Here is a 13,083-nt window from a genome sequence, read left to right on the forward strand (position 1 = left end):
TCTACCCTGTCCTGATGGCCACCAGGAGTTGGAATCGACTTGATGTCAGGGCTTGGTTGACTGTTTGGTTTGGTGTGTGGAGTGGCCACTGGGGGCAGAGGCAGGAAGCCTCATGAACATGTTGGTTCCCTCTGCCAGGCGCCATTCCCATCATCCCAGCAGAGGACAGGACACACACACACACATACACACACATATACACACAGGCAGTCTGGCTACAGAAGCAGATGCACATCCCAGACAAGGTTTGCAATGGGCCTTCGCCACGCCAGATGCAGGGGCCTGCAGCCCTGAGCCCTAGGGCTTCCCTCCAGACAGCCTCCCTCAGTGGCTCCAGCACTGACACACATGCGAAGGCACCCCTCTCGGCCACCTAAGCCTGTGCCCTGAACAATAACCACATTTCCCCATCCACCCACTGCTGTCATCCACAGACAGCGTTCCTCTCCACCTCAAGACTTCTCATGGCCCCCTGTGTGCATGGCCCCAGGAGAGACAGGGCTGGATGGGTCCAGGCACCCTGGTTCTCCAGAATCAACGGTCAGTGGGTCTGAGACTCTGGGAACCTGGAGTCAAGCTGGCAATGCTGCAGACCTGCCGCCTGCTCTCCTCTGTTCCCATCACCAACAGAAAAGCAAACACAGGTCTGCTTTACTGGAACCCTGAGGCTCTGCACTGTGCCTCCACTGAGGCAGGGAAGTACAGTCTGGCCCCGTGCCTCAGTGATTCATGGAGGACGAGCAGCTCTCTGGGGCCATGGGCTCGGGAACAGAACGAAGTAATGAGAGGCAATTTCCTCTGCACACAGTCTGCATCAGGCTGTGGGGGCAGAGACACACACACACGTCTGCCTTGGGTTCTATTTTTAAAGCCTGGACTGAGCTTTCCATCATCAGTGTGACTTGACGCTGTGTCTGCACGCAGCTCCTCAGAATACCAGCAGCTCCGGGTGGGGGCAGGAGCATGCGTGCGTGACAATGTGTGTGACATGTGTCCCACTAGGTCCACCAGATGCACGCTGCTAAAGCCCAGCTCTAGGCACGGCCTTCTCAAGGTCATGGCCTGGCCCTCCCTAGTGCCAGGCCCACTCCACACCCCAGCCACACTGAGCTCCTGTGCCTTCTGGAGCAAGCTGCTGGTGTTGTTCCCACCACCTCCAATTCCCTCCCCTTGTGTGGCAGGCAGAACTCTACAACGCCCCTAGGGCCCCGACTGTTTTCAGCCATTCCTGCTGAGCACTGATGGCCCTTCTCAAGTAACTCTGGTGATGATCTTGGGTTCTAATCTTAAGGCCAGTGTTGGTACAAACGGGCAGGCCTTGAGAACGCCAACTGCCAAGATGCAGAGAGGGCCAGGTGGCAGGGAGTGGTTGGTCAGGCCCCCCAGGAGCCAGGGGCTCAGTCCTACAATCCCAAGGCACTATGTCCCGTGCACCCCCATGAGGGATAAGCCAGTGGACCCAGGCGACACCATGAAGGCAGCTTCCGAGGAGAGCCGGGGCCCGTCCATGGAGCTGAGCACATGTGGGATGTGCCATGCAGCACATGCTGCCTCCCAGCCTGGGGGACCCCATTGGACATCATAAATCCCACTCCGAGAACAGCCTGGTCCCGAGACTAGAAGCCATGTGCACCCACATCATCTGCCACCTGATCTGTCCTGTTGGCTGCCACCACCATCACTGTGCTCGCGCGACCTTGATGGCATCCCGTCCTGGCGTGTGCAGGGAGCACCCCTCCAATACTGGGGTACGGCAGTGACACAGCCCTGGGGGAGGATGGGCTACAGTGTGCGCACGACCTAGCTGGTCACTGCAGGATTACTGGGGAGCCTGGCTGCCAAGTTTGGCAGGCCTGCTGCCTGCCCCCTATGGGGGCCCAGCCCAGGGGTGATAAAGATGGCCGCCTGGACAACACCTCCCCACAATGTCCCCCAGCACCATGAACTTGCCTTCCTCCAGGAGCCTCTCAGCTCTTGCCAGCTCACAGCTGGAGGCCAGTCTGACTCTCCCTCCTGGACAGAACAAGTAGCTGCTTCTCCATACAGCACTGGGAGCAGAGCCGCTTCCCAGTCTGGCTGTGCCCAGGGCCCCAGAAGTCTCTGGAAGCCATGGATACCCAAGCAGCCAGTTCTACAAGCCCAGGAGGCCCTGGGGCCACATTCTGGACAAGATACCTGTGATTCCAATGTGGGTGTTGGTGTAGATTTACCTAGGCTTAGGGTCAGACAATGCTTCTGATATATCTTCCCCTATCCAAGGGCAGCGGACTGCAGGAGGAAAGGCTGAACACCTCTCCACACCCCCTCCTCCCCATCACCCTTGCCCTGCCCAGGATGCTCAGCCCCTAGAACCACACCACACGAGGTCAAGGTTTCCTGGGACACATGTCCACAGGCACATACCCTTGTAGGAGCGCCTCTGACTCGGGTCAGCTGTGGGCCAGGCTCGGCCCTGCTGTAGGGCTGACAGTGGCAAGGGCAGAGGATGTCCCACACAGTGCCAGGGAGGAGGCTGTTGTGAATAAGTCGTGCGTGTGTCAAGGCCTCTGGGGCGGAGACTCAGGACAGAGGCTCCAGAGGGAAAGTGGGTAGGCAGAGCGGGGAGACAGGGCAATGGGCTCGGCAGACGAGTCACTGGCCGGCAGTGCTTTCATGGTCTTGCCCAGCTTTTGTGCAACCCCATGAGTGATTAGCCATGGACACCCCGTTGTCCTCCCATCTAACCCAGTCCCCTCTGACCACAGGCGGCTGGCCCAGGGACGCTCCAGGGACCCAGAGTGGAGGTGCTACCCCCCCAGGCACTGGGCAGCACAGACTTATGTTAACTCCTTTCTGCTGCAGAGTTGCCAAGGCTCCAGGGGTAGCGGGCAGTGGACCGTGGGAGTGGCTGGAGGCTTACCCTGTGATGGCTTCCCAGGGGGGGCCCTGAGGGATGTTCTTTTCTCAGTCTGGACTTCCCACTGCTACGAACCAGAACCACAGTTGAAGGCAATCCTGGCATTTTTGCCACCATGTCTCTTGAGCCTGAATCTGCCCATCTTTGCCCCCACTGGGTCTCAACTTTTTCATGTGTAAACTGGGCTCGCTCTGGTCATCTACCTGAGTTTGTCATCGGCCTGAGTTCAGCCGCTGCCGACCAGCTGAGCTGAGTTCCCTACTGTGCTTCAGAAGCCCAAGTGACTCTAAACAAGCCGAGCTGCAAGTCCTTTTGCATGATCAACAAGACCTCTTCCATGGAGCCCGGAGCAGGGCCAGGCCCCTCGAGAGACCAGGGGTCCAACCAGCCATGGACGAAGACCAGGAACCTCACATGGCAGACCCTCCTAACAGTTAGGACCTAACTATACCCACCATCCCTTGCCTTGCTCTCTGCAAAGTCAAACTCATAGGAAATGCGGATGCCCCGCGGGAAGGCCTGGGCTCAAGTCTGGGAGCTGGCCCTGCCAGCCCTGTTTGTTAACCTGTAAAATGGGGAGAAGGGCCACCCCATAGCTCTCCAACAGGGCAGAGCATGAAATATTGTTGGCCCCCATGCTAGCAGACTCGTCTGCTGTCCCACCAGGGCCTTGAGGGAGCCGGGGCCAGGTGAGGCTGTGACGCAGGGCCAGGTTTGCCTCCACAAAGCCACTGCAGTGTCCAACCTTCACGAGGAGTCGGGAACAGGTTTCCATCTGCAATGCCTCCATCTTTAGTGCACCACAGGGGCCAGTTCAGGGCAGGAGCCACTGGCTCACGTGCAGAGGGGCGGGCACTCACTGTTTCCTTGACAGATGAGAAGTTAAGTCTCAGAGGTGGGTGGGCTGGGCTCCTCGGCCCGGAATGGAGCTGGAAGAGCACTCTAGCAGAGGGACCGAGGGAGTGGGGAAGCTAGCCACAGCAAGGAGACCCCTTCCTCGAGCCCCACCCGGGAAGGTAGTGGACAGCAGGCTCGCTCCAGCACCTCCAAGAGAGAAGGAAGGAAGCAGGTCCCGGGTAGGCAGGGCCAGGGCTGCTCCCTCTGTCTGCCCGTCTCCTTCCCACTTGCCCCAGGCTCAGAGCAGACAGACATCATGTGTTTCCTATGGGAGCAGGAATGGCTGTTGCGATCTGAGGCCTTAGAGCAGAATCTCTCCTCTTCCAGATGCAAAAGGGGCTCTTAAGGTGGCTGCAGGCCCAGCCCTGCGATCGGTGGGCGGGATGTGCTTACTAGTGGGAGCGGACCAGGTTCAGGAGCAGGATGGCGCCACCCAGCGCATAGCAGGCCAGGTAGGGGGACCCAAAGGCCTTGCTCAGTCTGTGCGTCTTCTGTTCCCATCTTGCGACCTGGATGGCAGAGAGAACAAGAGGACAGGTGAGATGTTGTTGGGGAGTCTCTTGGGAAGGAGCCAGTTCCCTTGGGAATTCGAGGTCCTGAGGTCCCAGTTCTGAGCAAGGAAGGCCACCTGGAGGCAGGTGCTCACACAGGGGCTAGTTCAGGCAGGACGGAGTCCTTCTTGGAGCAAGCCTTCAAACCAAAGAGCAGAGACACCGGCATTGAGAGCCACCCTGACCAGCATGTGGGTGCACAGGACCACCTGCCACAGACCCTTCATGGAATCTGGACCTTGCTGTATTGAGAAGCCCACAGTGGTCTGGGGGAAGAGAACAAGCTACTGGAAACAGCTGTCCAAAGGAGTTCTAAGACTCCGTTCACCTAGACAGCACTGCAGATGGGACCTGGCACGGGACAGCACAAACAAGGGGTACCAAGCCCAAAGGCCCTGGCTGAGGAACCAGGCGTGTGGGAACCAGGCGTATGGGAACTCCATGATTCGATTCCACACATCCTCCTCTCCCCCAGACATGGTGGCCCGTGTGGCCCTTAGCACTTGAAGTTCCTAGTCACAGAAACCCACCCCTTACCCTGCATGAATGTCCACATTCCACTGCTCACAGCAAACAGGTGGCTTCTGTCCATGACCTTTGTATCTCCCTATAGACTGCTGGTCCCTACTACCCTGCCTCCTCCATGCCCCACTGGGTCAGTGCTGCTGAGCAGGTGTGGGAAGTCAGGGCAACAGACTCCAAGTATGTAGGCCAGTCACTCACCTGGGCTCCTGGACAAAAGTGTATGTGTGTGTACAGTGTGTGTGAGTGTGTATGTGTATGTGTGATGCTGCGAGTCTGTATGTAGGTTATGTGCCAGTGTCTGTGTATCTATGGCTGTCTACCTACCTGTGTGTGCACCTGTGTGTTTATATATGTACACCTGTGTGTGCACCTGTGCACGTGCACTTATACACACACATAAACTAGTCCCTGGGTGGTTGGGTGGAACTGTCTTGGGGTGTGGGCTCTGGCACAGAGTTCTTGGCATTGTGTAGCTCTGGATAGCCAGGGAGGACTTGGCTCTGCCAACAGGCCATCTGTCTCCATTACTGCAACATGGTGCCCCTGCCAGCTGCCAGGCTCAGCTCCCCAAATGAGCCTGCCTTTCCCTGGCAATCATTCATTGGAGGGTAACTAGTGGCTTCTGGTCCAGCTAGTGGTGGTGGACTCAAAGCTCCTGAGGCCACCCTCAGATCTGCCTGGCAGTGGGAGGCTGGGGAAGGGTGCTGGCTGAGGCTCAGGGAAGTGAGGTAAGCAGGAGCTCCTGCCCTTAGTCCTATCCGCTGTTGGTACCACTGTCTGGCTTCCTGCGGAGGTAAAGCCCTATGTCCAGCTACATGCAGGTGGCCTCTGCTGGCCCTCTCTGCAGAAGAGAAGGGACTGAGATCTCAAGGACTGTGGTGCAGGCCAAGATTTGGGGGCTAAGAACTTGACACACAATGGTGGAACCAGACTGCCTTCCTTAGGGCCACCGTCCCAGGAATCAGCCTTCCCAGAGCCCAAGGGGCCTATATGATTCCAGTAACACTAGGCTGCAGAACCCCAGGGCGCAGGCCATCCTCAGGGAATGGGCCAAGAAGATGAAGACAAAGTAAGGGGTCTGTGTGTCTGTCTATAGCACACAGGCAGCGACACATGCTCACTGCGACCTGGCAGCCCTCTACCACAGCTAGATGTGGCAAGGCCCAGTGGGGTGGAGGAGGGCTAGTGCTCAGGGTCTGTCGGCACTGAGCCTTCTGTAGTACGCTAGGAAGCAGGCGTTTTTAATAGGGGCTCCACCCACCTCCAATATACTACGGGGAAAAGGCCCCTGAGAGCAATAAGAAGACAGGTGATACTCTCTCCTAGACCCAGTACTGCAAAATAAACACTGGACTGTGAATTCAGCAGTTCAAATCCACCAAGCAGCTCCAAGGGGAAAAGATGAGGCTATCTGCTCCCATAAAGATTAACAAAGCCAATGAACAAAAAATCATACCATTGTGAATGGGGGAGAGCACAGGGTGGAGAAGCAAAGCCCATCTGTAGGCAACTGGACATCCCCTTACAGAAGGGTCGCGGAGAGGAGATGAGCCAACCAGGGTAAAGTATAGCAACGATGAGACATACAACTTTCTTCTAGTTCCTAAATGCTTCCTTCCACCCACCCACCCCACCCCCACTATCATGATCCTAATTCTACCTTACAAATCTGGCTAGACCAGAGGAGGTACAGTGGTACAGATAGGAACTGGAAACACAGGGAATCCAGGGCAGATGATCCCTTCAGGTCCAGTGGTGAGAGTGGCGATGCTGCGAGGGTAGAGGGAGGGCTGGGTAGAGAGGGGGAACCAACTACAAGGATCTACATATAACCTCCGCCCTGTGGGACGGACAGAAGAGTGGGTGAAGGGAGACGTCAGACAGTGCATGATATGACAAAATAATAATTTATAAACTATCAAGGGTTCATGAGGGAAGGAGGGGAAAAAAGAGGAGCTGATGCCAGGGGCTTACGTGGAGAGCAAATGTTTTGAGAATGATGAAGGTAACGAATGTGCAAATGTGCTTGACACAATGGATGTATTTATGGATTGTGATAAGAGTTTATGAGCTCCCAATAAAATGATTTTAAAAAAAAGAAAGGAGGCATAAAAAAAACACAAAGATTAACAAAGCCTCAGAAATTCTGCGCAGGTGTCACCATGAGTAGGGGGTGGGCCCTGGCCCCCTGCTGATGCCTGAAGATGGTCCCTTACAAAGGAGTCGGTCCCTTACAAAGGAGTCAGGAGGCATGTGTCACCATACAGACTGTTCCTCCAACCCCACCCCTCCCCCTGCCACGGCTCCTGGGGCTCGGAAACCAGGAAAGCAGGTCCCTCACAGGCCTGTGGGAGGAGTGGCAAACCCAGCTCCACATCGGGATGGGTGGGTGTGGGCTAGGAAGTGATGACTGGAGATAGCCATGTGCCTGTGGAAGCCATTCCTGGTGCTGTTCTGCCTGAGAAGTGGTGCCTCCTGGTGGAAAGGGGGGTCACCGTGTGTTCACTGGAGTGTGTGAGACACTAGGAGTTAAAACTTGAGGTCCAGAATGTTCAAAGCCTAACTGACTCAGAGAGTTTGGAAAAGGAGGAGAAACAGTCAGCGAAGGTTTACCTGCTTACAGCTTGTTCTTGCAGAAAGCAGTGCGGGCAAAAACACCAGACTCCCTCAAACCTTTGAGCACTTCAACATACTCACGACCCCCTCTCCGAAAAGCAAACAAAAAACCCAGCGAACAAAGAAGCAAAAAAGGGTAACACCCTCAGAAATGCCAACACCTTCATAAAAAATGCCACGATCACAAGACACAAAGAAAGGGGAGGGAGCAAGAGACCCACCCAAAGAACACGATGGGGAACTGATTACAAGGATCCACATGTGACCTCTTCCCTGGGAGAGGGACAGCAGAGAAGGGGGGAAGGGAGACTCCGGATAGGGCAAGATATGACAAAATAACGATGTATAAATTACCAAGGGCACATGAGGGAGGGGGGAAAGAGGAGGGAGGGGAAAAAAAAAAGAGGACCTGATGCAAGGGGCATAAGTGGAGAGCAAATGCCTTGAGAATGATTGGGGCAGGGAATGTATGGATGTGCTTTATACAATTGATGTATGTATATGTATGGATGGTGATAAGAGTTGTATGAGTCCCTAATAAAATGTAAAAAAAGAAAAGAGGAGAAAAAAATGATTAGGGCAAAGACTGTACAGATGTGCTTTATACAATTGATGTATGTATATGTATGAACTGTGATAAGAATTGTATGAGCCCCTAATAAATTGTTAAAATTAAAAAAAAAAAAAGAACACGATGAAGAGGAGTTCAAAAAACACGGGAGAATAAACAGCATCACCCACAGTTAAAGACTTAGAGCAAACACACAGACCAAAGTAAGAACAATGGGCGAAGTTCTCCCAACTGAATGGAATCAGGGGACAAGACCCACTTACACATCATGGTGTTTCAGAAGGACACAGAGAGAAAGGAACAGTATTTGAAGGACTAAAGACGGAATATTTTCCCATTCTGTTTAAGGCCATGAATCTACAAAACTAAGAAACTCATAGCGCATGAAGAATTCTGTAACAAGGATCATCATGGTCTCTCAGAACGCAAACAAGAGAATCCTGAAAGCCACGGGAAAGAAGCAATCAATACAAAGGATTCCCAAGATGGCACAGCACCAATTTTGCCTCAGGAACCCAGGGTGGTACAGAAGCCAATGGTTAAAAAAACAAACAAAACTATTCAACAAAAATATTATACCCAGAGAAACTGTCCTTCAAGAAGGAAGGCGACACTGAAACATTCTCAGACAGACAAAAGTGGAGAGTCTGTACCATCAAGCCAGGCCTACAAAAAGGTTAATGAGAGGAAACGCACTAGAATAACACAAAATGAACGCTCTCTCATAAAGAGCTGCAAAACAAGTATAAAGGTTACTGCCAGCCATGCCTGAGACTTCTAATTGTTTGCCCTTCACATGTTTATTAACAAATATATAAAAAGCAAGAATAAAATTTTGTTACAGGGCACATGAAGCGTAAAGAAGTAATAGTTGTGGAGTAGAGAACCAGTAGAGAGGGCTGAGGGGCCGGCCCCAATCCCAACTACGTGGACACCCATCCCTCTCCCCAGAAGAATTTACTTCAGAGGACATCGCTTAAGTTACAGCTCAGGGAGAGGGACGTGTCTGATCAGAGCACATGGGAGCAAATGAAGGGAGAGGAAGAGAGAGTGGAGCACAGCCTGGTCCAACAAGCCTTTAGGACGATATTCCCACTCAGAGCAGCCAATCCACAGAGAGGACCATATGGCTGGCCCCACTATGAGACAGGATATCCCTCACTGACTCATAGCCTTACAGAGGACAACACTGGAGACAGTGTGGGAATTGCCCCCGATCTGATCCCACCACACTGAGGGCGTGCAACAGAACGGCAAAAGGAGCAGAGCAAGGAAGTCCTGAGGGAGTTCTAAAAATAGACTTTGGGGCCAGGGTGTGGCACCTGATCAGACTCAGCCAGAAAACACTCCTAAAGGTCAACAAACAGACCTTGAACTACTTACAGGCTTTTCTTTTTTTTTTTGTCTTTTTTTGTTGTTGTTGTCAGTTTTGTTTTCTTTAGTCATTTTGTTTTGTACTGTCTTGCTTTTTTATGCACATTATTATCTCTACAGGTTTATCTAGGTAAGATAGGCTGAACAAACAATCTGGAGGAGAAAACAATAGAACAGGGGGGGGGAACATGGGAGAGGTAGAGATGGAGGAAAGGAAGTGGTGTTAACTAACCCAGGGACAAGGGAACAACAAGTGATCCAAAATCAGTGGCAATGAGGGTGTAAGAGGCCTGGTAGAGCTTGATCAAGGGCAATGTTAACTGAGAGGAATTACTGAAACCAAACTGAAGGCTGAGTATGATAGTGGGACAAGAAGCAAGTAAAAGGAAATAGAGGAAAGAACTAGGAGGCAAAGGGCATTTATAGAGGTCTAAAAACAGGAATGTACATATGTAAATACATTTACATATGATGATGGGGAAATAGATCTATGTGCATATATTTATAGGTTTAGTATTAAGGTAGCAGGTGGACATTGGGCCTCCACTCAAGCACTCCCTCAATGCAAGAATATTTTGTTCTCTTAAAATGGCATTCCATGAAGCTCACATTCCTGATACCACCACTGAAAAAAAAAATGGGTGCATAAGCAAATATGGTAAAGAAAGCTGATGGAGCCTGGCTATCAAAAGATATAGCTTCTAGGGTCTTAAAGCCTGGAAGGTAAACAAGCAGCCATCTAGTTCAGAAGCAACAAAGCCCACATGGAAGAAGCACACCAGCCTGTGTGATCATGAGGTGTCTAGGGATCAGGTATCAGGCATCAAAGAACAAAAAATTAAATCATTGTGAATGAAGGGGAGAGTGGATTAGGGACCCAAAGCCCATTTGTAGGCAACTGGACATCCTCTTACAGAAGGGTCGCAGAGAGGAGACAAGCCAATCAGGGTACGGTATAGAAACGATGAAACATACAACTTTCCTCTAGTTCTTAAATGCTTCCTCCACCCCACTATCATGATCCCAATTCTACCGTCCAAATCTGGCTAGACCAGAGGAACAGTTCCAGATAGGAACTGGAAACACAGGGAATACAGGACAGATGATCCCTTCAGGACAAGTGGTGAAAGTGGCGATACTGGGAGGGTGGAGAGAGGGTGGGGGAGAAAGGGAAAACCGATTACAAGGATCTACATATAACTTCCTCCCTGGGGGATAGAAAAGTGGGTGAAGTGAGACGTTGGACAGTGTAAGATATGACAAAATAATAATAATTTATAAATTATCAAGGGTTTATGAGGAAGGGGGCAGCGGGAAGGGAGGGAAAAAATGAGGAGCTGATAACAAGGGCTCAAGTAGAAAGCGAATGTTTTGAGAATGATGATGGCAACAAATGTACAAATGTTCTTGACACAATGGATCCGGATGTATGTATGGATTGTGATGAGTTGAACGGGCCCCCCAAAAAATGATTTTTTTTAAAAAGGAATCTAAAAAAAATAACAATAACAACAACAGAAGAGGGGGATGGATGGTTTAAGTCCTGAATTTCCTAAGTGTTAGTAAAGTTAAGTTGGGGCCAACTTATCTTATGATGTTATAAATACAAGTTGCAAACTGTAGTATTTATGATAAGCATTAAGAAAACATCTGTTGAATATGCACAAGCAGAGGAGGAAACTGAATCACTTCCTAGAATAAACCATAAACCACTAAAGCAAGCAGCAGTGAAGCACAAAGATGGGACTTGTCAACTTAAACTCACTACTAGCAAGCTGATTTCAATTCACAGTGACCCTAGAAGACAGGGTAGAACTAACCCTGTGGATTTACAGGGTAGCAGAAAGCCTAGTCTTTCTCCCATGATCCAACTGTATGCTCTTTATAAGGACAGGCCTTAGTCCCAAGGAAATAAATAGGTTGGTAGAGAAAAAATGTTCAATGTCATTAACAACCGAAAGTGAGCTAGGGTGGCTGGTAGCCTCAGTATGGAACAAAGTGGACACGAAGACAAAATCTGTTAGAGGAGCGAAAGATGGACATTATAGGGTTTTAAAGGGGGGCAGGGCCAGTTCAACAAGATTTAACAATCATCAGTCCACATCTAATCAACGTTAGAGTGCCTAAGTGTTTAACAGCAAACAGTCAAAGAAGGGAGGCATGGACACACAACTCCAAGGAAAAAAGATGAGGCTTTCCCCTCCCATAAAGATTTACAGCCTTGAAAACTCAAAACGACAGTTCTACTCTGCCCTCCCGGGTCATCATGAGTCAGAATCCACTCAATGAGAGTGCATTTTGCTGAGATCCACTGCTGGCACGCATGTAAAATGGGACAGCCATAGGGGAAATAGGCTAACATGACCTAGCAACTCTACTCCAAAGTATATGCCCAAAAGACTTTAAAGAAGAGACTGAAATAGACCCGGCAGCACTACACAGAATAGCCAGACGGTGGAAACAACACGAACAGCCGTCAACAGAACAGGCGAACAAAACGTGGCACAGATGTCTGCTCACTGGGATACTATTCAGCCCGTGGTGAAGTGAAGTCCTGATGCAGGTGCTACAAGATGGAGGGAGCTTAGGCAGATGCTGAGCAAAATGAGTCCATCACAAGGGGCAAATGTTATATCACCTACCTTGTACCAAGAGTTTATTTTTAGTGCTTACTAGAGGCAGTGGGAGGCGACCGGGGAGGAGTGCTTTAGGAGTGCTCCGTGTTGAATTACAGCGATGGGAAAAGTCCTCACTGCTATGCTGTCTCAGGCAGGATGAGAAAGTCATGCTAACACGGCAGAATGCACGCTAGAGGATTAGGCTGTATCTTGACTCACTCTCTTTGAAATACTGAAAGAAGTTAAACAAGTTGGCAGAGATCAGAAGAAAGGAGTTTATCCTTTGGAGACACACTTCCTGCGCTGGGTCCTAGGCCCAGGCCCACCAATGTTGCAGAAGAGAAGTGCCTTTCCCCAGAGCTGAACAGTCTTCCACTAGACCTGATGCCCTGAATTTGGACTTCCAGCTACCTTAACTCTATGAGAATAACTCCCTGTTTGTTAAAGCGTCCGTTTGTGGTATTTCTGCGACCGCAGCACTAGATAACGCAGATCTATTTTCAACAATGACACAAAACGAGTGCTACACACTTCATGGATATTTGGTTCTTTGGTTTAGAGGTTTGTGTTAATGGTTTCATGAAACAACACAGCTAATTGGCCTAATTCAGTATTTCTGATCTATTTCCTAGTTCATTTAATAGTGTCTAGGGTAGGGGTCCTCAAACTTTTTAAACAGGGGACCAGTTCACTGTCCCTCAGACCATTGGAGGGCCGGACTATAGTTTTAAAAAATAAAACTATGAACAAATTCCTATCCCATGCACACTGCACATATCTTATTTCGAATGGGGCAAAAACACTTGGCAGGCCGGATAAATGTCCTCGGTGGGCCGCATGTGGCCCGCGGGCCGTAGTTTGAGGACCCCTGGTCTAGCGACTTAAAAGCAGCCACACAAGGAACCACGATTGCTCTCCAATGACTGGAATAACCAGACTGGAAGACAGGAAAGCAGGAAGAAGAAATGGAATGTGTGGCTAACACAGCTATTGCCTTTGCCATGAGACCAGAAGAACTGGATGGTGCCGAGCTAT

General features: G+C 50.8%; 1 protein-coding gene across 9 annotated transcripts in view; it reads right to left on the reverse strand.

Moving 5' to 3' along the window:
• The window catches only part of PEMT (phosphatidylethanolamine N-methyltransferase), a 90,760-nt gene that overhangs the window by 27,734 nt on the left and 49,943 nt on the right, over positions 1–13,083 (reverse strand). For all 9 annotated transcript variants that reach the window (XM_075560945.1, XM_075560942.1, XM_075560943.1 and 6 more), the window contains one exon: positions 4,187–4,302. In XM_075560945.1, coding sequence (XP_075417060.1) covers positions 4,187–4,302 — 116 coding nt within the window. The remainder of the gene's footprint in view (positions 1–4,186; positions 4,303–13,083) is intronic.

This window comes from Tenrec ecaudatus, chromosome 10, assembly GCF_050624435.1.
Source record: "Tenrec ecaudatus isolate mTenEca1 chromosome 10, mTenEca1.hap1, whole genome shotgun sequence".
Lineage (NCBI taxonomy): Eukaryota > Metazoa > Chordata > Mammalia > Afrosoricida > Tenrecidae > Tenrec > Tenrec ecaudatus.